Source organism: Arachis hypogaea, chromosome 10 (assembly GCF_003086295.3).
Source record: "Arachis hypogaea cultivar Tifrunner chromosome 10, arahy.Tifrunner.gnm2.J5K5, whole genome shotgun sequence".
In the NCBI taxonomy this organism is placed as follows: domain Eukaryota; kingdom Viridiplantae; phylum Streptophyta; class Magnoliopsida; order Fabales; family Fabaceae; genus Arachis; species Arachis hypogaea.
The window spans coordinates 31,475,071-31,501,737 of record NC_092045.1 but is presented as its reverse complement, the minus strand read 5'-3'; the positions used below and the strand labels follow the sequence as shown (position 1 = coordinate 31,501,737).

Here is a 26,667-nt window from a genome sequence, read left to right as displayed (position 1 = left end):
AAACTATATGATTTTGTATTACTTTACTAAATTAACATGGTTGATTAAAAAGAATATTCTTTTAAATTGTAGGACGACGTGGACCACTATAGAGTAGAATATGCTTCCCGGATTCTATTCCATGAAATGAATCAAGACAAAGCTGAAGCCATTAGGGAAAGTGACACAATAAGACTGTGTAAGCCATCCTCATTGTTATTGAGTCCATATTGTCAGATAGATTCTAATGATATTGACACTGATTAATCTAACTGTTATGTAGTCTTGTAACAATTTGAACACACGCTGTAAAGTTTTGCCAATATAATCCAGTTTTATTATAAAAAAAATTTCCATAATTAAACTGTCTCTGCGGTATTCAAAAGGTTTAAATTACAGGTGCTAAAATATGAAGGAAAACATCAAACCATGAAATTTTACACCCAAGGAAAGTTGAATATACACCCAAACTTCTATCCCCTGATGCTTTATCCCTAAAACCCTAAACCCTAAACCCTAAGACCCTAAACCCTAAACCCTAAAACCTTAAACCTTAAACCCTAAACCCTAAGCCCTAAACATTAAACCCTAAACCCTAAAATTCTAAACCCTAAACACTAAACCACCCAACCTACTATACACCCAAAACATGGAATTTTGCACCCCAACAATTTCAATATACACCCAAACTTATATCCCCTGATGCTAGATTCCTAAACCGCTAAACCCTAAATCCTTAAACCCTAAACCCTAAACTCTAAACCCCCTAAACCCTAACCGCTAAACCCCTAAACCCTAAATCTTAAATCCTAAACCCTAAACCCTAAACCATAAAAACTAAACAAAACAATAATTTATAACATAAACAGTAGCATCTGAAAATATATAAATATAAAATGTCAAACATAAGAAAATTCAAAAATACACCAAAAAAACTGAGCTTTACACCCATATTCTGTAACTATACACCCAAAAATTTATCCACTGCTGCTGATTTCCTGAACTGATAATTCATAACATGTCCTTGATATTGGCTGGAATTTGGACGCACCTCTGATGTAGCATCAAAGAGGTTTAACTGGAAATAATAAATGCACATATTAGCAAAACTATTAACAAGAAAATTAAACTCAATCATCATATATTTAAAGAACATCACTTTTACCTCGTTTAAAGCTTTCATTTTCTTCTTCTTTGAGGCATTTGCAATCTGTTTGTCCAACTTTGAACCTAGCCTATTTTTTGGACGTCCTCTTGTTCAAACCCTTGGAGGGCTTTGAAGCTCGTTAATGGATTCCAAGTTGGCATCTTCATGAGATAACGAACATATCCCCTTCCTTTTGGCTTTCAATTCTTCCATTTCAACCATGACATTATCATACGCACGATGCAGAATGGCAGTCAGCTCCTCTGATTCTGATGCAAATTCGCAAATATTTTGCGAACGAAACACCAATTCGTCAAACCTTTTGCTTTTTAGCTCCAACAGTGGCTCGTTGTGGCTGCTCTTGATGTGTGTGTGTCACCTCTTTACCTTCTTGCTCCATCATTCCAATATATATCTCGGTGACACTTGGGTTACTCGTTCAAAGTTTAAAACGCTTAGTGCGTGATGGCACAATATCCCTCTTGACTCGAATAATAAGCATTGACATTTCACTTGGGCTGCTACTGAGTCGTAAGTAACCACAAACCTGTTGAATATTGAACTGAAAACTTGTTCTCCAATTTCGTATACTGAATAGCCTAGAGCAGAGTTCGTTAATCTTGTGATTCAATTTGCCTTCCCTCTGAATTGTGCTTGGACTTTCCTAAACTTTTGGTGAGTGTACACATGTTGAAACTAAGTTTCAATGGAGGATTTTGTTGCACACGGTATGACCGTATAAAAATTTGCCGCATTCGATTCTCTCTCTGCTTGTTCCCTGCTTCCGAGGTAATTATCGTATTGTTTGACAAATTGAATAAGTGAGTTGTTCCAGGTAATAAACTTGTTAAAAAATGAATGCATGCTCTCACTCCTTTGTGTGCTTCTCATCCCTGTCCAGAAGTGGTGATCCAGATAAATTGGAACCTATATATGACGGTCTTCGTAAAGATCTGTAGAATACACCCAAATAAGGCTATATTACACCCAAAAACATGCAATTTACACCTTTGTTGTAGATTTTAAACAACATTACCTGAAAGCCACTTGTCCACAAGACCATACTTCAGCAGAAAATTATTCCAATTCCTATCAAATGAGTCTTTACTATGAGAGTTCCAAACAACTTGGCTCATTTCTTGCTCAATTTCTGTGTGTCTCTTGTACCCATTTAATTTGCTTGGAATCTTCTTCGTGATGTGCCAAATACACCAACGGTGAATTGTTGTTGGCATACAAGCCTCTATAGCCCTTTTCATTGACGTGCATTGATCGGTGAGAATCCCTTTCAAAATATTTCCTCCCATGCAAGGAAGATAACATTGAAATAAACATTTGAATGATTCAATTTCTTCATTTTTCATCAAAGCGCATCCAAGAAGTGTTGACTGACCGTGGTGATTCACCCCGACAAAAGAACCACAAACCAAATTATACCTGAAACAAATTACGAGATTGCAGAATGAAAATCATTACGTACACCTAAATGATGATTTTATACACCCAAAAACATCCAATATACACCTCTGCAGCAGATTCATAGAACAAAATTAATTTGGCATCATAAACAAGAACAGCATATTACCTATTTGTATTGTAGGTGGTGTCGAATGAAATAACATCTCCGAAATACTCAAAGGTAGCTCTGCTCCTTATGTCGGCCTAAAAAGCCAACTTAATCAACTGATCGTCCTCGAGTTTGAGCTCAAAAAAGAAATTCTGATTCTTCTTTTTCATTCTTAATAAATATTTCCCGAATTTCTTTGCATCTTCTTGTTCCGAAATATTCTGCACTTCTCTCGTGATGTAATTTCTCACGTCTTTTTCGATAAAATTTAACTCGTGGTGACGGCTGCCGCAATGAATGATTGGTAAGTTTTGCTTGGTCTGATACCAGTTTTCTCGTTATTCTCTATTGTACGACGAACAGACATACTTAGTTCCCTGTGCTGTTTGAGCATCTCTGCTTGAGTTGGAAAGCAAGGATATGAATGATGCAACACGACCTTCGAAATGATCTAAGCACCAACATCCTTCAATGTGTGTATATAAATTCTTGCAGGAAAATTTAAACTAGTTGTGGGATTTGTCTTCTCGGTCGAGGATATTTTAGATTTCCATTTTTCCTCTCTGCTACATGTAATCAATTGATTCTTAATTTTATTTTCCTTCTTATTTGTGCTCCGAACTCTTGTAGAAAAACCTGCAGCCTTCGTATAGTCCTTGTAAAATTTTGCAGCATCTTCAAAAGTGTTAAAAGTCATTCCAACCTTGGGAACAAACTAGTCATCAACAACATAGAGGGGCTGCAAAATACATGATGTTAAAAACAAGGATATACGATAGAGTTTCTGCACGTCATAAAAAAGTAACAATTCAACTAAAATACACCCAAGTATTCCTGATCTACACCCAAATGACAACAACTCAACTAAAATAACAAGAAAAGTCATAAATTGTAAATACACCCAAACTTCCCTTAAATACACCCAAAAAGTTCTGATCTACACCCGAATAACAACTCAACTAAAATAACAAGAAAAGTCATAAACTGTAAATACACCCAAACTTTCCTAAAACACACCCAAAAAGTTCTGATCTACACCCGAACGTCTGGTATAAAATGCAGAAAATTAATCAAAACTAGTACATTAGATTCAATTCACAGATTATGTTCACACATTAATTTCACAGTCAATGTTCACGGATTATTCAGCTAGACAATCATAAACGACTAATTGCATCAAATTAAGATTCAATGATTAACTGAAACTAAATCACACCTCAGGAACTTCGTTCGATTCAAATTCAAAATCCACTTCGCCTTGATTCAGTTGACAATCTGAAGTTGAATCATCCATTATCTTCAAAACGAGTTCAAAGCTTGATTTTAGAAACCATGAAAATCGGAAAAAAAATAAAACAAGAATACAGACAGAGAAACTCACGTAAATGACAAAGAAGAAACCAGTGATAAACGCACGTAAAACAACGAATGAAAAGGCAAAGAAAGAACGCACGAAGGAGATCGAATAAATTTGGCAAGAAACTCGAAAAAGGAAACGAAATCTTTTGAAAAATGAAAGTTATATATTCGCGCTTTAATTTATTTGGATTGATTTAAAAGTCTATTATAGAGCGCATGAAACGTACGTAACATAAACAGTGCGTTTAACGGATTCGTTCTCTTCCGGACTTGTAAAGCTTGTAAGCGCAAAACGCTTGTATGTAGAGATTAATCCATTGAAAATTTCACGAAACTATAGGATCAACATAATTAGGGCTGCACACGGATCGGATATAGCCTAAAATTCTATCCGATCCGCACTGCATTCATCGGATTGGATCGGATACAATATCCGCATTTGTTTAGGTCGGATCGGATCAGATATCAGGTATATCCACATTATTAAAAAAAACTATTTTAAGATTCTGTTTGGCTATTTTTACAAAAAAATATCCAGAAAATTCATTTTTTATCTGTTTAAACCTATTTACTCCTAAAATATTATCAATAATAATTCTCTTGAATAAGAAAAACAAAATAATAACACAAGATTTAAGTTTAATTATTCTAAATTAAAGTACAACATAAAAAATTAAAAACAGAATATCATAAAATTCATAAAATAACACACTAAAATTCATATCACATTAGGGTTTATTTTCTTAAACTATGCTATTTATATATGATGTGCGGATATGCGGATATGCGGATTTGCGGATAGGATCCATAGATATCACTGCCAAATCCGCAATTCGATCCAACCATAGTGCGAATCCAATTTGATGGCTTTGCGGATCGGATAATATCTGCAAAATTTGGATCGGATGCGGATAATTACCGTGGATATGCAAATATTATCCGATTCATGTGCAATCCTAAATAGAAAAATTAAACCTAAAAAAATCATCCCAGAAATAAAATTAGAATTAGATCTATTTACTCTACTCTATCCATTACTATTCTTACTTCTAAGAAAAGGAGAGCAGCTTGCAATTCACAATAAATTATCCATATTAAGAAAAGGCCAAAGTTTCCTTAAAGGTTTGGGATTGTAAAAAATGCCCCCAGACCAAAAAAAGATAAGAAAATTCCCCATTTTTTTGTCATTTCTATTCGAGCCACAACCCATGACAGATTTAATTAAATTGACACATTTAATTAAGCAAAATCATGCTAGACGATCATCAATATACAAAATTTACATAACCTAACCATCGTATCATTCAAGCATTACATCTCTAACCTAGTTAGGAGGCCATCTAAAAGCTCAAAAAAGTTATAAATTTTCATATTTCAAAATGTAAACGCATAGTGAGAGACCCCATTCACGGAGAATACCAGCTCCATGCTTAAAGCCTTATTAAAATGGAAATGCAATAATTATACACTTGTCCCACTACCAGGAGAGACAAGAGTGCATGTTTTGCAATAATATTTATCTTGATAACAGTATAATACTGTAACTTTTTATCAATGAAGATTAATCAGCTAAATTATATTGCAATAAGTAACAACTTGCAAGTTGCAACTGATGCACATTACCAACCAAATTTGTTACCACGACCATACAACCACTAGAACCAACAGAATTAGGAAATACATTGTCATTCATCAAGGTATGAGCGAAAAGCCTCCGTCAATGTAACCAGCTTATTATGCATTTTCCTGTCTTGAAAGATTAAAAATAGGCATGCTTATCTTTTAAGAAAGAATGTGTAGTCTTATAATTGTAACGAGCACAGAAATTTTCTGTCGCGATTGCCGATATAATGACAGGTGCAAGGTATAACTAATCAAAAAGAAGAAAGCATGTCTGTATATAATAAATCTAAAGCATTTCACAGATAGCATCAGTTAATTGCCAAGGTATCTTATTTAACAAGTGAGTTGAACTAATAGAATGCATACTCCCAATTTAAATGTAATAAATCTTATTTCTATCATCTAAGGTTTCTATAAATTTCAGTTGACCTAGGGATGAAGTTGTTTGAGAGTTTTGTTGACCTGATAAGGAGTGAGAAGTAAGAACTATAACTCAATAAGTCTAAAACTAAAATATGCTATTTGTCTATTATTAGGTTTTATGTACCGCAGAGCAAGCATAGACTCTTCCAAACAACATGGACTATTTTCAACAAGAAACAATAAAATCTAGAGTCCATGCATTGCAATGTATCCCTGTCTGTCTATTTCTCCAATTAGATCCCTCTTCCCATGTATTGTGCGTTGTTGATGAAACTTGTTTAAACTGCATTGGTTTTCATCCAAGAGAAATACTTCTCCTTTTATGCTCAGTTTTCAAAAAAGGTTTAGATTCCACAAGCACCCAACATCCATTTTGTACCACAGACCTAGATGAACAGAAGTGCTACAACAATGTTTTAGTACAAAGACCCAAAATTTTCAATTATATTCAAACTTACCTCTAAAATATGTCAAATTCTCCTAGGAAATTTTGTGATTTTCTTCAAATTAGTAACAGTTAACATCTTAGTTTTGCATTAGCTTTAGCACAGATTGACCTCCACTTGCTAAATATCATGAGCTACAGTATAAGAGCATCCACTGATCAGGCAGCATAATAGGAATGAGTCTATCAGAAAAATGACAAATGTAAACAACAAAGCATCTACACAAGGGAAATTTGAATCTTCAACTGGAAATTATTGATTTACAACAAAAGAAGTACCGGCTCAATGATGCTGAAGAACCTTTATCTATTCAACCAGAGATGCACCTCCCTGAATTTCTGTAACCACATGGTCCTAGATGGTAACATAAAAAAATGAAAAAGTGCAAAATATGTAGTAGTAACGAAACTTCTGTGCTAACCAAATCTGACATATACATTTCATAAATAAAAGTAAAGGAAATACTGGGGTCAGAAAAAAAAAGCTAATTGAATGCTGTAAAATCAACCAAAGATATCACATACCGCATTGTAAATTGGTATCTGGTTACGCCAAAACTCTAAGGGTGGTAGAAGCAACCTTCCTGCAATATAATTCGATCACAAAATTCAAGAAGATTAACAATAACATCGAGCAAAGATATTAGTAAGTGCATGAAAAGTGCACTAGTGCATCAAGTATCTCTAGGCCAAATAAGATTTAGCTTTTATAGAATGAGAACTGGGAAATAACTAACAGGAAATACTTACCTGATCTGGACTTTTTGAAACTTGATAGAATAGACACTGAGGATATCTTCTCTTCCTCACCAATGATTGATGGGCTTAAACCCCTTTTTTCGTGGATATTTGGTTGCAGTGGCAGATCTAGACCTTTTTCGTTCACACGTGATCTGACTTTTTTCACTTGTAGCTTTCTTTCTCCTGGAACAGCCTTATTTATTTTCAAATAAAGTCCTAGAAACTCTAGATGTGGAGCTTTCATCGAGATGCTCAGATGGTGTATTTACTTTTTCTGTAGTTACTTTTTCCAGAGATTGCAACTAAACTGGTGTCACTGGACTATTCAGTTCCTCTGGATGTTTTAGAGAAATTCCAGAAGCTGGCTGCTTCTGCTGACAGACTTTCATGTTATGAAACCTGGTAACATGTCTAATGCTGCCACTACCTTGAGCAGCATTAACCCCACATGTAGCATTAGAATCATGCCATTCAACTTCAGCATGTGGCTTCCCATGAGCTCCAAATGCTTCCTTTAAAGGTTTCGAAGAAGATAGGATAGATTTTTCTTAAGCTGTAACACTTAAAACATCAAGATGGATAACAAAAGATCTTGGAGATACGAAATGATAAAATATCAAAGAAACTATAAGACGTGTAAATGTAAATAATCATAGAACCAAATCATTCAACATCATCCAAATATTTACCAGCAGAGAAGATCTCAAGATCAATTGATGATACAGTTTTAGGAACAGCACTACCCAAATCAGTGCCAATATTTGATTCATCCCTAATCAAATCTGCTGCATAGCTTTCCCAGTTTTGAGGAAAACCAAATAAGAAATTATTGAAAACCTAGCAACATAGAAAACGGGTGAAAAATCAAATTGGGAAGACATAAAATTATACATTGTTTTGATGTTTGTTCGCAAACCAAAACTTAATAGTTTCCATCCAATCTACTGCTGACCCATCATTTAAAAGTTTGACAACCAGATTAAGCACTAAACTGCTTAATTATGAGGGAATTCATGGGTAGATGCAAGTATAAATCTCTTCCAAGACAGAATATGCATATTGATGCCATATGAAGTTCCCAAACCACCATGTAATGAATCAATTTGCAAACGCAATTAATCAAGTAGAGAAGTAGAGAGAGAATACACCAATGAGTAGTGGCTACAAACCTCAAAAGGGAAACCATTATCAATGGTGCGCTACTCGTCAATGAAACCCCTTATGATAATATAAATCCCATCTGTGGTCTCAAGAGAGAATAGATCATGCCGTTTGGCAATGGGAGCACTGGTGAAGACACGCACTACTTCTTCCCTGATTCACAGAATCAAGTTATGCAATTACCATATTACATATTTCAAGGAAGACATTACTCCAAAGCAATTTCAACAAATCACCAAAATGCCTTAAAAGAGGTAAAACAAGGTCACGAAAAACCCTAAAACAAAATCAAGCTAAGTTTCTTATTTTTTTTATGTAATGCCTCCAACGGCTAACTACTTTCCTTCGAATCCATGTTTAGCTTTAACCAGCCACCATTCATACAAGCAAACCTTCGCATACAGAAAATACAGGAAGAATCAGAACTATGAAGAAATGAAAAGAGGAAAAATACTTAGGGGAACAAATAAATTGTAATGAGAATGAGGAGAAGCATAAGCAACCGTTGGTTGGAAACAAGATAAATTGGCATTGTTAGAAGTGGATGGAGTGGAAGTAAGCTCAAGCATGAGTGGGAAATGTGGGAAATAGTGAAATCCCCGTTACTCTTTGTTGATGGTGGCAGGGAAGAAGAAGACGACCGGGGACAGCAGCCCTGGGAAAATAGAGCAGAGAAGCGCCGTCGCACTTCGCAGCCACTGGTGGTGTCGTCGTCGCTGAGGGTCTTCGTCACCAAGAAGCAATACAGCACCATGGCCGTGAAGGCGAGAGAAGCAGTTGAGAGACAGAGAGAGGGCTGAGAGGGAAAGGTGCCGCCGTACGTGAGGGTGAGGGGCTGCCGTGTGCGCTGCGTGCCCTAGGGCTGCGATTAGTTCTCCAAACGATAAGACACTTGAGAACAAATAGCTAGAAGTCTAGAACTGACATGAGTCACGTGGCATCAGCGATTTCCTTCGACGGCTACAAGAAAGGATGGAACAGGGTGCACCGTCAATAAGAGGGTTCACTATAATATAAGATTTCCTTCGAAAACCGATTCAAACCGGTTTGCCTGAACCGACGCCTTTTGCCTAGCCCCTTCTCACCTCACATGTTCCTTTCCTTCAGAGACTTATCTCTTCTTCAAGCTCTGTCGCCGCCTGCGTCCCAGCGCCGCCATCGAATCTGCTCTAGTTGCTGTCCCACTGCCCCATCGCCGTCGCAACTCGTCGAATCATCTCATTGCCACTCCTTCGCAGCGCGTCTTCTACGATCTCTTCCGCGTCTCCTTTAAGCCGCCTGTCACTCCTCCTCCGCGCCGCCTCTCAGTCCCACATCCTCTGCGCTCCCTCTGGCCTCCAAGTCGCGCACTAGACGAGCCACCCTCGTGCCTCCTCTGCATCAGAATCGAGCCTCGTCCGTGCCTCTCCTGGTCCCGAAACACGCCACCTCCACCAGATTCTCCCCGCATAGCATCGGTATTGTTCTTGCCCCTATCCTATCCTTCCTTTTCTTTTTGAATGATTTGATGTATTTAATCTCTGGCTAATTTTGGATTTATCATGAGAATAGACAAAGAAGAAGTTCTTTTGTTTTTCAGTTTATATTTCGATTTTGGATGTATTTGTGTTTTTAATTTTTTTTCTTATTACTTTATTTGATTTGGGGTTTAAGAGATCAATATAGTTTGGATGTGTCATGAAAATAGACAAAGTGATTTTGTTTTACCTCGAAATCATTTTGGATGTGTCTTGCAATAGAGGAAGAGGATTTTCTCTTGACTGTTTTGTTATTTCTTCTCAATTTGGATGTGTTTGTGGTGTTCAACTATGTTCATTTTCAGATGTGTTTAGAAAGTATTATGTTTGTTTGTTATTTTAGATGTGTAGCTATTATATTATTTTAAATGTGTTGTAAAGTTTTGAAGTTGTATATATTATTCAGCTTTTGATTTTATCAGTTTGCAATGCAGAGGATCAATGCTTGTATGCAGACAATGTATGTTGTGTTTAGAGCAGAGATTTTTATTTTTGGATGAGCTTGTACAACTATTGGATGTATTTAAATTGTCTTTTATTTGCTACAATGTTATTCTGGATGTGTTTTGAGATTATATATTATATTAAGCTTTTGATTTTATTAATTTGTATATATCAATTTTTTGTTCAACAATGAAAACACAACTTCTTGAGTTCTTTGATTCTTTGAGCATACACGTATCAAGTTATTGTTTTCAGCAATGGTGATTCTTAGATATTTCTCACTTTGTTGCTGTGTTTTAATTGTTCTTGTAGTTATTGTGATTTTTATTTCATGTTTATGCTCTTGTATTATTATAATTTGCTATAACTTTTTAATTGTTTCTATCTTATAATTTGGCATAATTTGTTAATTTGTTAACTGGTTGGGTTGCTTAGTTATAAATTCAATGATATAAATTAACGATAAAAGATAATCCAAGCCGAAAATTGAAAAACAGAGGCAGGGGATTCTGAACTTCGATAATCCACTCTCCCTGTATTCCATTTTTTCCTATCCAGCCAATAAGTGGAAGAATCTTCCTGACACACTCAAGTCTCACACAGTGTCCACCATTCACAACGCCTCAAGCTCCTGCTCCGCTGTCCGCGATTAACTGCGCCTGGAGCTCTGCGGTCCACCATTCTTTGGTTTTTTTCTTTTTCTTTCCTTTTATTTTCAGACACCAAAAGAATATATTACATATTATATATTCCGATTGATTTAGTTTCTCATACTTTGGATATTGTAGTTAGATTTTTGGTAAGTTATCCTTGTTAAAGTTTCTGACATAATCTTTGAAGTTAGGTGTTTTCTTGCCATTCATGGTTTCTGAAAGATAAACAAATAAGTAATGGAAAAAAAAGAACGTGCTGCGTTGTTGTTTTAGACTATTGCAGTGAGCTTGTTCTATTTTAATCGTGCTTGCTTGGCCCAAGTAAAAAAATAAATAAATATCAAGGGGCATGTGCTGTCTTGTTTTTAGTTTAAGACACATATTTACTAAAAACTGGGGAGGGAGAATTTGATCATGAGAATGAATGGGGGCTTCAGACACATAGGGGGAGGGAGAGGAATGGCAGCTCAGTGATTCATTAATGTAGAACTTTCGGTGACACACCAACCTCGGAAGACAGCAACCTCATGTTCAAAATCAGAGACAATCTTTTATGTATACCCAATATATGTTGTGACTGTCTGTATGATAATGAATTAATTGTGTGTGATAAACTGATAATGGTGATGCTTGGGTAAATGAAAAATATGTAATGCATAAAAAATAGGTTATAAGAAAGAAAGTATGAATTGGGTTCTTTTGCTCAAAAAGCTTTTACCATTCTAATGAATGAATCACTTCTTTTTATAGGTAAAGTTTTCATCAATGATGCATGTAACAGAGTAGATTTTCAGAATAGATTGGCCAAATATCATACACACTTGTTTGATATTTTAAATTTACGTTTATTACATTTTTGAACTAACAGGTACTTTAATTAGGTGTTGAAATATTACTTCCGGGGACCTCTAGCTTTCATCACATTTACTGACTTTTCAATGCCAATAAAGAAAAGCAAACAAAAACATCAGAAGGATATTGTGACACCTGGAGTTACATGTCTGGATTTTAAGATATTAAGTAAGGAGTGTGTTTTTTGTTAAAGTCTGACACATCGGCAAATCCTTAGCTTCCTCGATTTCAATTCACAGCAACGATGAGCTCCGCTGGTAAAAACCTCTCTCTCTCTCTCTCAAGGATAAATTTTGAAATATGTATTTAGAATCTATGCTTCAATTGGATTCTAATACATTATTTATCCATTTAGCTTATTGCGTTACACACTCAATATGTGATTATTGATTCGTTTTTTTATATATTTAAAAAGTTTTTTTTGGGGGGGGGGGGGAGTGTTGTGGTAAGGGGTGAGACTCGAATTGTGTAAGACTATAAGGTGCTAATGCAGATGTAAAACCCCTAATTTATAAACAAATTTTACGATTTTTCTTTTTCGTTTGGCCACTGTAGTTTTGGTTTACTCTTGGTGGATGCTGCCATGGTCTGAATTCTTGCTGTAGGCTCATTTTTATTTGCATTGATTGCTTACACTTTTGGGGAAAGGTGAAGGTAAGTACTTTGTGATTGGATATACACGTTTTTATAAGTCCTTGTTCCAGGAAATTCGAATTATGTTAATGTAAGCTGCTCATAAAATTTTACAAGTGAAAATATGTGGTTTTGTGGCTCAAGGAGCATGCTTTGTAGTTTATCATAATCTGTCCGTATCTGTGGATATAAGATGGATTTGCCTTTGGATAACAGCTTAATTTTTCGTGTTTCAGATACCATCAATGCAAATTCTGCTGAGTCTGTCAAAGAATCTGTTCTAGGGACAAGCCTGGAAACACAGCATGATGATACAAGTATGGATTTCTGAATTTATGTTTTCACTGCGTGTTTAAAACTTATGTTTTCCTCAGGATGGCTGTGTCGATGATTAGAGATTTGATGATTGTAGTGACAAATTCCCTAATGTCATCCTTGTCTTGATAGAAATAAAAGCTCAAGTTGATGCATGTGGGGACAAATGAAGAAAGGAGTATCTAATGATATCCTCAGAAGTTTTGCAAGCAAGTCTAATTCCACTCCAAAAAGAACTGCAAAGAAGGGAGCTTTTGTAAGACCTTACTGTTGCTCTCTTTGTCTATGAACCATGGAATTTCTGGATAAAGCTCTTTTAGCTATTGTTAGCATGAGTTTAATAACTTCCTAATTTAATAACTTTGAACACAAAATTGTTTGTCATATCTGGGGTTAGCACCAAAGGCAACTGAATCTGTTGGGCAAGCCGCTTTCCGTAATGGGACTGTAATGGAGCAGAGCAATATAAATGATGAAGCCAAGAAGCTTGCTGCTGCTGCTCTTGCAGCAGTGAAAGATGATGCTGCTGCTTCTTCCTCTAGCAAGGGTAAACTTGTGGTAAGCACATTCTCATTTGGCCCAAAAGTAGGGGGAAACATATATAAGACTTAAGGTATTGTGCATTGATTTATTTCCTCATGTTTAAATTTCCAAAGTTTAAGGATCTATATATTAACATCCTTGAATTATAGCATGAAGCCTTTGAAAGAATTCTAGCTTTAATTATATGTCTTATATGTAGTTCTAATATTATTTATTTCACCACTGCCAATTGCATGACTTGAACCATTGAGTTCTCAGTCACTGTTTGTTCATCTGTTTCCTTTCACAGATTACTGAGGTTCGGGACTTTGCTGGTCAAGACATTGAAGTAAAGAAACTCTTAGATTCTGACTTAAAGGAGGCAATGGAAAGAGCCAAAATCGCTGCACCTTCTCCGGTGGATGCTGTTCTTGAACAAATCAAGAAGAAGCAGAAGCTCAGTGTACTTGATAAGACCAAAATGGATTGGGGAGAGTTTAAGGAAGAAAATAACTGGAAGGGGAGCTTGATGCTTACAAGAGGAGTTCAGACCAGTATCTAGATAAGGTCTCCTTCTTGCAGCGAACAAATTACCGTGAGTTTGAGAGGGAGAGAGATGCTAGGCTGGCTTTGCAAGCCAAGAAGCAGCCGGATATGCGAGAGGAGCCATATGACTGATGGAAGTAGTATAGAATTCCTATCATTGAAGTATGGTTCAATTGGGAGTTGTTTTTACAGGGGCTATTGTTCCTGGGAACTGGGAAGGTCTTGATCTCCTAAGAGTAGGATATATGATCATTAATAGGGGCATGGCCATTTTATTAACAAGGATCAGACTCTTACAAACAGTTGATAATTCTGTAAGAGGTTGCTGATCTTAGACAACAATGGGGATGTCAAAAAACACAATAAATGTTTTATATCGTGAGGTATTTGGCAATTTAGGATTATCTATCTATATCAGGAATCAAAGCTATTACGAAATACATTCGTAAGGGGCATAACAAATATCAATGGTAATTGGTCTTTTAAAACAATTTATATATTTATATATTTATATTATATATTATATATGTGGTGTATAGGAAAAGTATATGTCGATTGCATGAATGGAAAATGGCAACGGGGTAACTTTGATATATAGTGGGTATTACTGTCTTATAGATGGTTTAAAAGAACCCTCTGATGGTCCTGCTTTGACTCCCCATATATCCTTTTTTTTGCTTTATACAGTACTTGCAGTAATCTCTCCTAACTATTCGAATTTTTTTGGTTCGTTCCATTGGGGTATCTCCATAGCTGGTCTGCGTTGCTTATACATATCAGGTAATCAATTAATTGTCAACTATGTTGAAGCTAAGCAATTTGTGTTATGTTTCTGATTGCATGTAAGAGGGAAATTTTTTTTAGTTATGGTTGCCAATTTTCCTTCCACTTTTACGCTTAACAGTGAATTGATATTCAGTGATCCAGTGATGAACACATCATTTGGGATGCATTCCAGCACTACGAAATGTTCGTGCACCTTGGTATTTTGCCTTGACTCATCCCTGGTAAGACTGAGTCATTGATTTGTCGGTGATTTGATACCACCGTGGTCTAGATCTACTGTGTTAAGTTTGGTTTTTTTATGTTGGCAAAGGTCGTTCTCGCTCTACCGCAAAATTTCTATGCTAAATACACGAACAATCTGGGCTCTGAGGTCAAGTTCGTTGATTTTGCTGGCCACTGCTTTCCTATGAAACTCTAAAAATTAGATACCACCGGTATTTTAGTGGAAAACTTTCGTCTCATCAGAAGTGTGTATAAAATCGTCGATGGTGCTTTGATTTTTTCCGCGTATGGTAGTAATGGAGTTTTCTATATTGTTATGTTGTTGATGAATAGGCCCGGTGTGCTTGGTGATGCAATGGGGTTGATTATGCGGTTGCGGTTGTTGAGCACAAGGAAGAAGAGGATTTCTTCAAATCATTTTTTGTTGGGTGCATCCATACAAAGTTCAGATATGTTGCAGTGGTTACTCCATTCTGCATTTTGGAATCTTATAGCAAATTCTTTTCCAAATCATAGTTGTTCCGTGAACACTTTGGTCAATTTTTATAGTAAAGTACCAACCCGGTTCCTGTCCTTTTCCCCGAATGATAACGCAACCCTTAACCAAAAACACGATCCATTTCGGTCTCTGACCCTGTGCTCCAAAGAAGGGTGTTTTTTCGAGGCCCCACAGCAGGCGCCAATTGTTCTTGTCTGATTACCTGGACGTAACCTCGGTTAGGGGAGCCGACGCCGAGCTTTAGCCTTCAATGCCGAGCTATAAGGTGGGATGATCCGAAATCTTCGTCCAGAGAAATATCTCGTCACGGAGAGTATGAACAAAGGGGGTGTGTACCTGCAAAAGGCACTCCGATGCTTAAGTTAGTATTGAGAATTCAATGTATCATTTGAAGATAAAATATCATACCTGTTCATACCCTGGGCCGAGCTGTGCGACCCGGGCAGACCAAAGACACAAGTGACCGACCTCTTCAGGTTGGGTCGCCATTGACCTCTTCTCAAAGAGTTCGGCCAAATCGTCAGAAAAGCCCAAAGCAGGTCCAAATGAATGAACACAACCCATCTAAAGGTAGCCAAAGCCTAGAAAGATAAAGGCGGTTCTCCCTAAAAGATAAGATGACTTCACTCAAAGATAAGATAAGATAACTAACTTATCTCAAGGAGGGTCACTCAACAATACTATAAATGTACTGGAGCACCCAGGTATAACTCATACTCTGATTCCACTAAAACCTGCCTAAAGCACATGCTAACTTAAGCATCGGAGTCTCTTGCAGGTACCACTACCCTCCGGTGACCAAGGATCAGCAGCACCACCAAGTCCAACAAGTCAGACACGACAGCTCCAGCCACCACTGCAGATCTCATCCGAGATTGATCTACAGTATCAGGTAACCCTCGGAATATTAGCGCCGTTGTCGGAGAACCTGGAAGTCATTCCATCATCATGGCGGACAACCTTGACAATGACCACAACTCTGATTTGGAAAATAGAACACCGCATAAGAACGCGGACATCACACCAAAAGATACACCTCAACCAAACAGAGACAAGCATTCTCCAAATACAGAAATCCTAGATGCCATACAAGCTCAACAGGATCATCTCAAACAGCTCAAAAAAGGGGCCGAGCATCAACGGGAAGCCGAGAGGGACCTCCGGAGAGAAACTAGGCGTTGCCGAAAGCTAGAGGATAAGCTTCTAAAACTCGAGGCTGATCTCAAAACTAAAGCTATTCAATCCAGTCACGATGACAGCTCCCACAAAGATCAAGACTTATTCACCAAAAAGATCATGAAAGCTAAAGTCCCAAAGGACTTCAAAGCTTCCGACATGACCCCATACGACGGCACATCGGATCCAAGTCATCATCTCAACAATTTCAGAAGCAGGATGTATCTCACGGATGCCTCAGATGCAATTCGTTGCAAAGCTTTCCCAACCACTCTAACTAAATCAGCAATAAAGTGGTTCGACAGTTTGCCTCCAAGATCAATTACAAGTTTTGATGACCTTGCTAAAAAGTTTCTCGCCAGGTTCTCCATCTAGAAGGATAATGCCAAACATGCTCCAAGCTTGCTAGGGATTAAGCAAGGAGATTGGGAAAGCCTCCGAAACTACATAGAGAGATTCAACAAGGCATGTCTGGATATACAAAGTCTGCCAATAGAAGCAACCGTCATGGGTCTCATCAATGGACTACGAGAGGGACCCTTTAGCCATTCCATATCAAAGAAGCACCCAACATCTCTGAATGTCTGCCAACGCGGTCCTTCCGTCACATTTACGGTGAAAGCTTGACGGAAATTACTGACGTGTGTAGACAAATGGATGAGCTGGATGGCTGAGGTGGTTACGTTGAAGATGCAAACCCACGTGGCTTGTATGGAAAGGACAGGGGCTTATCTGTCCACGTCAAAAAAACAAGAATGGCGTCGTTTTGAGGTCTCCATGGGTCGTTTGGTTTTGTACTTTATATCTTCTCCCGTAAATATCCCTTGACTCCCTATTGCAGTTACCTTCTAAACCCTAGAAGAGAAGCTTATTCTCCATCAAGACAGTAGTGAGTGGTGACAAGCCTGTTGACAAGGTTGCTGACAAAGCCGCTGACAGTAAAGTAGACTGCTGTTAGACGGCGCTGTTGACGGAACTTGGACGATTTTGTACATAGCACAGATTACTGAGGTTGGTGTCACCACTATTCCTTACTCTTTTTTTGTGTGTGGTCCTCATGACACAATTGTTGGTTGTATTAAACCGTGGTGGGGTATAGAAAAGTTAAAATATTGTTTCTGTTGCTATATACTAGGAGTTTTATGTATTTAAATTAAATAGCATGAAAGTACAGAGAACTATTAAAATATTAAAGGAAGTTGGAATAGATTATTAGGATTGGACGTTTATATTGATGTCAGATCAAAGAAACTGTGTTTCATGTTTAAATTTTTTAATTAGGAGTTAACAAAAGTTTTTTTTATTTTTTCAGATGGCTGAATGTCTGGTTACCCCTATGTTTCATCATAGAAAAAATTTTAAGAAGGACAGCGAAGGAATTCTTATCTATTTGCATGGAAAAGTCCATAGGTGGCCAAACAGGTCACTACTACACCACATGCTGCAATCCATCTAAAGATCCTAATTGGAAGCCTATGACCAAGAAGGAAAAGAGAGCTCTGAATAAGACTGTTCCAGCAGGAGACTCTGCTATCACCACACAGGTATGGATACTTTGGGGATCAATTTGTCATATATTCTAAATGGTTAAGGGGTTTAAGTGTGACATTATAAGTTGGTTAGGGATTTAATTGTCATAAAAAAATCATAAAGACGTTAATTTTCATCTCTGTATAATAATCTACACAGAATCAGGTAGATGAGGGAAACAATCCAAGTGCAAGTGCTGTAGGAACTTCTATGGATCATGTGGTGAGTATTGTGTAGGGTTAATTATTTGAAATGTGTTTATAAAATTGTTGTTGATGATACATGATTTGTATACTGTTTACAACGGTAGACGAAGGCAAAAAACCAAAAAAAGAAGCTACCTAAATCAACACCAAAAAGAGGTATAGTAGTGGGACAAAGAGATGAAATTCCTTTTTCACAATCTGCTCCCCAAATAGAGGTTGTAATCTATTTCATAATTACATTATAAATAGCAACATTTAAATATTTTATTTATTTGCACTTAATACATTATTTTTTGTATACATAGAGCATTTGAGACTATCAACTTGAATAACCCACCTCCACAAAGGGTAAAGCAACCAATAGTTAGGCCACCAACTACATCCACCTTTGTTCCAGTTTCTATGGTGAATCAAAGTCCTCCAATCATTGGACCTCATTTTAGGCCTCCCCTTCCATCCAACACACAACTCCCATCCAACAATGTGATTAATGCTGCTACTAGATCAAAGGTGCCTAAACCAAGTCAACATGAGGGACTTAGTGCAAGACAATGGTCGCAGCAACTTTTGGGACTGCATCAAGATTATTCAAGTTCATTTTCACTCCTAGATTTAAGCCTCCTAGGAAGAACTAGAAGTGTAGTCCTAGGTTTACATTTTAACCAGTATAGGCTGTCTTTTTGGAAAACTAGTTTACAAACAGCCACAACAAACAATCTTTTGGTTACTTTTTTGCTAGGCTATGTCTATTATGAACTTATAATAGTCTTTTTATCTTTATGTCTCTAATGTTGGTATGGGGTTATATGTTGCCCACTTATGGAGTCACCTTGTGACTATGATGTAGACATTCGCTAATGTCACATATGATTGTTAGTTATAACTGGATTGCTTTTCTTGGATTGCACGAATTGGATTATAACACATTATAGCTTTTTAGTATAGTCAATCTTTTCCAAACAACCAACAAATCTGTTCCATTTAGTAAAATTAAAGTTACACTGCCAGGTGATACAACTATTTCAGCAACAGACATTTTCAAAACAAAAAATAGAGTCATAGAATTACTAGCTGCTACCCAATTTATCGGAGATAATTTGCAAATACAACTCCAAATACAAACACAACAGCCATCAATGGATAACTAAAACCCCTAATACACTTAACATGCCTAGAATTTTTCATATGTAACTCTAAGCCAGAAACTCTATCCTCTAGCTTACTCACTTTCTCTTCCATCAAAACAGCTGCATCCAACAACTGATTTTGCTTTGGATTCCGACCATGAAGACTGTGATCACTTGTTTGCTCCTTTTCAAACAACGCAACATATTCATCCAGCCATGCAAAATATTTGCAATGAGTTTCTACAATATGCACGGTAAACAGAGAAAAAAATAGAATTTCACTGAGGAGATGCTTGCTGCAGATCTTAATAGGGATGAGAATATAACTAATTATTTCATACCTTGAAATATGGGCATCCAAAGAATAACCTATTAGGGTTCAACTGGGTTGATGACATGAATAGAATTGCATGAATCCCACAATTGCATTTTGGGGCAACGAATCTTTTCTTCTTTCTCGCTCCAGCACTGCCAACAGAACTCACAGAAATACTCCTACCCTCATCGTTCAACGTATCTCTTCCACTCCCACGCTTTCTGCTATTGTTCATGGTAGTTTGGGTTCCAACCACGAAATAGGGGAGAGAGACGACCAGACTCGTCTAATAAGGACCCTTGGAGGCCTTAAAACGACGCCGTTCTTGTTTTTTTGACGTGGACAGATAAGCCCTTGTCCTTTCCATACAAGCCATGTGGGCTTGCATCTTCAATGTAATCACCTCAGCCATCCAGCTCATCCACTTGTCTACACATGTCAGCAATTTCTGTGAAACTTTAGCCGCGAAAGTGACGGAAGGATCGCGTTGGCAGACAGAACACAGGGTCAGGGACCGAAATGGATCGTGTTTTTGGTTAAGGGTCGCGTTGTCATTCGGAGAAAAGGACAGGGATCGGGTTGGTACTTTACTCCAATTTTTATGAGATTAGTTATTTGCTATCCTATGATGATTTCCTGTGTTGGAAATTTGCTGTATCCAACCACTTTAGCAAGTATTTGTCGATTCCCGATGCAATTATGGTTGAGAAAAGGGTATCAAAATACCACTTCAACGATAATATACTGGTAAGTTATTATCATCTTTTCTTAGGATGTCATCGTTGAACCAACACATTTTGTTTTCCTGATAGTTGTGCACTTTCTTTAGTGAGGCCATCAATTTCACATCTCTAATTAATTTTAGCTTGGAATTGATTTAGACTTCCATTTAGTTTCATGGAGATGGCATTCTAGGAGCAGCCGAAGCAGGTAGATGTCGTTGATCAGGCTAGTGTCATGTATTCTGTTGATGTCTGTTGTCAACCAAGTCCTTCAAGAGAATGGTATTTTGGAAAGGGATGCCATATATTTGTCAACGAGCATATGATTCGCAGTGGTAGTCTCATTCATCTCATGGTTTTTTTCTCTTCAGAAGACCATGGTTTATTGTACCATTATATCCCTTTAAATTTCTATTTATAAAAGCATTTCAGGATTGTATTTATACCAGCCATGTAATTTAGTTATCCTTTCTCTTGATGTTTAGTAATATCCCTATGTCTTAATTTTTGAATTTGTTAATAATGAATAATATATTATATATAATAATAGTTATGAGAAAGTATGAGGAGCCAATAAATGTAGTGTACAATGCGTATAATAGGGATAAAATTGAAATTAACATCAAATGATAATTAAGTTAATTAATTATTAATAATTTCCAATTTGAAATTTAAAGCAAATAAGGATTTGCAGTTGCATACATAGCAAAAACGGCCTCCATCTTCCCCATGTGTTGTGAATTCTTTCTCATCCACTCTCTTCCCTTCTCATCGGTGAAAGATCTGACAGTAACATCAGCCGCTGCCGCTAGAGCATCGGACCACGCCGTCCTGCCACCTGCCAACGTACAAGAAGCACCGTCGCACACTTTGCGTCACTCACTAGAAGCATCTTAACACGTCCGCCGTGCGGCTCCCTCCCATAACCGGTGTGTTTCACCGTCACTTCGTTTTCATCCGCCATAAACAAAGGATAGAAGCGGATGGCCGTACCATACATGGATCACACCTCACAACCACATTAATGGAGAATGGTAATAATTAAGATTAATAATTAAACATTTCACTTTCTTTGCATAAAAGCTTCTTTGTTACAGAACAAAATTCAAAAAATCTGTTTGAGTGGCTACATTATTTATAAATCACTATTAGGATTTTCATAACTTTAAATCTTCTCCAAACTCCAGAGAAACTTAATCTTTTTCATAACTTTCAATAATTATATATACTTAATGAAATGAACATCCAACATTTGTTAATTATATATACTTAAACTAACCATCATCGTAAGAATTATAATAACTATCTGCCAACCTATTGAACTGAACATCTATCGATGGGCACGTGAGGGAAAAAGCATGGGTAGGAAAGGCATGGGTGCGATTGTGGGGCTGCAGAGTGTCACATTGTTAAAATTTAAAATTTAAAATAGGGGTATTTGAAATTTGAAATTTGATGGTTATTTTGTCATATATTTTAGGGGGTTTGGTTGTGGGTAGGAAATGGTTAAAATCTGAAAGTGGGAGTAAAAGTTTTTTGTTATTAGTGTTTAGGACCGTGGGCCAATAAATCAGCCCATTGTACACATTGTCAAATTTTCTCATTGTCTCCCTAACGAAGTTCCTATCTAAATTATTATACAATGGTAATTTACAGTAATTTTTATTTATGCAAACTCGACGTATGATATTAACTTCATGTAATTCATGTAATATATAATTACGTCTAGACATTGTAACATCCTACGACATAGAGCTTTACGCTTAGGATGCAAATCAAAGGTGGCGAAGCGTTACGACCTCTAAAAATAAAATACATACATATATAACAAGGATAATATAGCTAGGAGCCTTGAAAAAAAAGGGTACGAACAAAATAAAACCGAAGATGCATCGCACACGAAAAACATAAGGCAGAAAGCTTATACAGAAAACCAAAAGGCAAATATATATAGAATTCACCCTAATAAGTATAATCAAGTTATATATATATATATATATATATATATATATATATATATATATATATATATATATATATATATATATATATATATAACCCAAAAGATAGATATAAGTCCTAATTCTCCATGTCAACTTCTAGGAGGGATAAATACAAGTTTTATATAACTCAATGAGGTGCTTCACGTTCTGCGTCTGAAAAACATGTATGGAATGAGAACTAGAGGTTCTCAGTATGGTAAAGGTTCCCACATAACTAATATGTAAGGTCCCGAAAAAGACAGAGGCATTCCTAAAACTTCGACACTCAAATTTAAACTTAAAACTTATTCTAAACTAGTAATATTGGTAATTTATCTAAGGGAATTCTAATTCTAATCTAACTCTGCATCTTCTGTCTCACCAAACTTCCTATTCATCGGTAAAACTACCCTCAGCGTCATCTCTGCCATTATGAGAGATCTCTCAATTGTAAAGACACACAAGACAGGCAAAGAAAACACAAATATGATGCAATACAGCAAGTAGGACAAATAGCAGATAAGCATGCTTAATCAATTAATATATATATACATATATACATGTATGTATATGTATATATACATATATGTATATATGTATACATATATGTATATATACATATATACATATATGTATACATATATATATGTATACATATATACATATATGTATATATGTATACATATATATGTATATATACATATATACATATATGTATATATATATATATGGCAGGGTCAAAGGAATGAGATGCAAATTATTTATATTCTATCCTTGAGCAAATGGGGCGAACCGTAATCCTTGCTACTACCCAGAAAACTCAAATCATCATAACCCAGAGCAAGTGGGGCAAACCACACCCTTGCATCTATCCGGGGAGACTCAAAACTAACCAACTTGGAGCAAGTGGGTCGAAACCACAACCCTTGCGTCTACCAGAGGCACGTTCTCATATATCCTGGAGGAACAAAGGAGGGGATCCTAACCTCCCACCATCTCGCTAGAGGAGATTTTACAATACTAGGAGGAACAAAGAAGGGGATCCTCACCTTCCACCATATCCTGAGGTCGCACTTTTAAGAAAGAGTGCTCAAATGAAACAATTATTCCTTTAAAAATCAGTTTTATAATATTAAAAATATATTTATGCAACCCTATCTTCTTTATACTCCGATATGTTCTCCTTAATCGACTAAAAACACTTCCTGAAACCACTTCCGTTAATCTACCCACAGCACTCTGCAATCCTAAGTCTCCAGCTCTAAACACAAAATAGAAACTACCTCTTTTGTCTTATCAGTACACTCTCGCTCACCCCAAAAGCCTAAACACTAGCTAGAGAATCTCAATTGGTAGTTATAGAGGTTTGGAAAGCTTAAGAAATGGTTTAAAGCTCAAAAACACAATTTTCAACCAAAACAGGTTTCCGTGTACGTATACTTTCCGCATACGCGGGACGTCTGGGCAGAGCACAGGATTTGCATTGCGTGGTACATGTTTGCATACACATACCCCCAATTTGACAGGTCTATGTACGCACTATGCTATGCATACGAGATCATAAAACAGTGGAGAAACCTCGCGTTGCGTGGCATGTCGCGTACGCATGCACCCTTTTTTTCCTCAAAAGGCTGCTAAGTCTCAGAAATTAGATTTTTGTACCAAACTTCGATCACGCATATCTTTTTTGTTAAAAATTATTTTTATTCCATTCTTCGAACATCATAAACATCACGGACTCAATTTTCATTCTAAATAAGTTTTACAAAATTCGGAAGTCCAGAAGCCATGTTATGGCTCGTCGAAGTTGGTCAAAAAGTCAATTTTTACCAAAACGTTCAAAACCTCATTCTTTCCAAAATCTCAAAACAAAATCATTTGTTCCACAACCAAAACAGCACCAAATATATCCAAACCATATTTCTTACACTCTCCATTCATGCTACAACATACCAACATACAATTCCTTCAATCTATTCCACAATTTCTTTCATGATACTTCATACCAACATACAATTCCTTCAATCTATTCCACAATTTCTTTCATGATACTTCACCGAATCCAATATCATTCATCAACATTTTACACCATATACTTACACCATATACACTGTATCAAACCAACCAATTCATTTAACAATTTCCAACAAAATCACTAATCCTCAATCATTTATATAATTCAACTTATCCTATGGTCAACTAGCCTAAGTTTTCACATGACATTATACATTAACTATGAAAAACCAAAACTATACCTTAGCCGATTCCTCCCTAAGCTTAAAACACCATAATACAAGCTTCCAAGATTTCAAATCAACTCAAGCAAAATTCCAACCACCAAAGCTTTATCCCAAGAGCTCCCATTTGCTAATTCAACTCCAATTCAACATATACTCAAGCTAGTTCATACAATTCACTCAAATTAGTACTAGGACACACAAAATTGGACAAATCACAAGAGTTTAGAGTTTTTTTACCTTATCCATTGATGATTGAGGTAAAACTCAACAATTATTCAATGTTAGATTGTACCTAAACTACCAAAATTACTAAAATCACTTACTATTCATACAAAAATATGAAAATAAAAAGAAGAAAGAAGCTGGGCACAAATCACAAAGTTTCTGATTACTTTTTTTGGATAGAATTGAAAAGAACTTCAAGATGAATGTGTAGCTGGTGCAGAATTTATAACCCACAAACTAGCCTACAAGTGCACCGGGTCGTACCAAGTAATACCTCAGGTCAGTAAGGGTCAATCTCACGAGGATTGATGGATCCAGCAACAATAATTGAGTGATTAGCTTAGTCAGACAAATAGAAAATGGTTTTGAAGATTCAAAAGCATAAATAATAAATTCAAAATTTCAGAAGACATGCAAGTAAATAAGTTGGGAAAAACAATATGAAGAAGGTAGTTAAGGCTTCAGAGTTATCTATTTTCTGGATTGACTTTTCTTATTAATTTACTTTAATCATGCAAGATTTAATTCATGGCAACTATATGTGACTAGACTCTAATTCCTTAGACCTTTCTAGTCTCCTCTAACTTTCATCAATCGCCAATTCCTTGGTCAATTAATTCCAATTAGGGGGTGAAGTTTAATTCTAGTTATTATGCCACAAAAATCCTAATTATCCAAATATAAGAGGATCATATGTCACGTATCCCGTTAAGTCCAGATATTTAGAATTTAGGAGAAATTGTTTTCAAGCTATTATTCAAGTAAAGAGCTTTTCCAAGTTATACAGGAACCCAATTAGAAAGACGATCATACTTTCGTTCCACCCAAATTCATAAGATAAAGAACGAAAACAATTCTTGAAATATAAATCAAAACATGAATTAAAATAGAAAAATAATAGTATCAATCTATACAATAGACAGAGCTCCTAACCTTAACAGTGGAGGTTTAGTTGCTCATGGTTCAGAGAGAAAAACTAGGATTCAGGTGGACTATAAACTACGGAATGTAAATTGGAATAGAATCCCATTATCTTTTATATCTTATCCTAATTAATTTAAAATCTAATTTCTAAAATTAAAATAATATCTTTTCCTATTTTAAAATTTAAATTTAAATCAGAATTAATTAAATAATCCGCGCCTTGTAATGTGGGGACCACTTGGCTTCACTAGATCCGCGCCTAACTTGGCAGAGAGCTGTGCCTTACTTAAGTGCCAAAATGGGGCCCAGAAATCGCCCCAGCATTTCCTGCGTTTTTTGCAGGTGGCGTATGTCACGCGTACGCGTCAGTCACACGTACGCGTCGATGGTCTTCTTCGCGAGTCACGCGTACGCGTCAAGTACGCGCACGCGTCACTATGCAAATCTCCAAATCACACGCATGCATTAGGTACGCGCACGCGTCGCTCCTCGCTAGTCATCACTCGCCTTCTTCTCTTTTTCTGCAGAAACTCCATTAAATCCAGCCGAATGCTACCTAAAATAAACAGAATTTCATGAGACTCAAAGTAGCATTGATGAGACGAGAATTGCTATCGGTCTAGAATTTCTCTTGTAGAAATTAGAACTTCGTTGTAAGCATAGCTCCAAACCAACAAACAACTCTCACATCAAATTAAAATTTGGTTTTGTCACGAGTAATAAACCCCAATTAAGAATTAACCAGAGTATTTAGACTCCGAGTCGTCTCCCTAGGAATCACAATG

At 36.6% G+C, this 26,667-nt stretch overlaps 1 protein-coding gene, 2 long non-coding RNA genes and 1 pseudogene across 26 annotated transcripts; 3 read left to right on the top strand and 1 right to left on the bottom strand.

Moving 5' to 3' along the window:
- Positions 1 to 832: 832 nt before the first annotated feature.
- LOC112715524 (uncharacterized) lies at positions 833 to 9,496 on the bottom strand. Of its 24 annotated transcripts, none has more exons than XR_011866568.1 (11): positions 8,949 to 9,496; positions 8,454 to 8,837; positions 7,974 to 8,121; positions 7,294 to 7,845; positions 7,069 to 7,127; positions 6,823 to 6,898; positions 3,910 to 3,990; positions 2,712 to 3,432; positions 2,163 to 2,563; positions 1,145 to 2,079; positions 833 to 1,057 (listed from the first exon to the last, which is right to left on the bottom strand). XR_011866568.1 is itself a non-coding variant. In XM_072204774.1 (7 exons), exons 4-6 carry the CDS (start codon positions 7,526 to 7,528, stop codon positions 6,851 to 6,853), a joined length of 342 nt encoding a protein of 113 aa, XP_072060875.1. In that variant the 5' UTR covers positions 7,529 to 7,845; positions 7,974 to 8,121; positions 8,454 to 8,837; positions 8,949 to 9,496; the 3' UTR covers positions 5,924 to 6,726; positions 6,823 to 6,850. The 24 variants fall into 24 exon arrangements, 15 of the variants coding, with proteins under 15 accessions (XP_072060879.1, XP_072060875.1, XP_072060877.1 ...); XR_011866569.1 differs by having other exon boundaries at positions 7,294 to 7,837; XR_011866570.1 differs by having other exon boundaries at positions 7,294 to 7,796; positions 8,454 to 9,496.
- Positions 9,497 to 9,757: 261 nt separating this feature from the next.
- Positions 9,758 to 14,418, top strand: LOC112715522 (uncharacterized; annotated as a pseudogene).
- Positions 14,419 to 14,591: 173 nt separating this feature from the next.
- Positions 14,592 to 15,159, top strand: LOC140175834 (uncharacterized). Its single transcript, XR_011866571.1, has 3 exons — positions 14,592 to 14,707; positions 14,847 to 14,934; positions 15,024 to 15,159. It is a non-coding gene; the product is annotated as an uncharacterized lncRNA (long non-coding RNA).
- A 3,263-nt stretch (positions 15,160 to 18,422) lies between these two features.
- On the top strand, positions 18,423 to 19,251 carry LOC140175835 (uncharacterized). The gene is made up of 2 exons (XR_011866572.1): positions 18,423 to 18,561; positions 18,652 to 19,251. It is a non-coding gene; the product is annotated as an uncharacterized lncRNA (long non-coding RNA).
- The last annotated feature ends 7,416 nt before the right edge of the window (positions 19,252 to 26,667 follow it).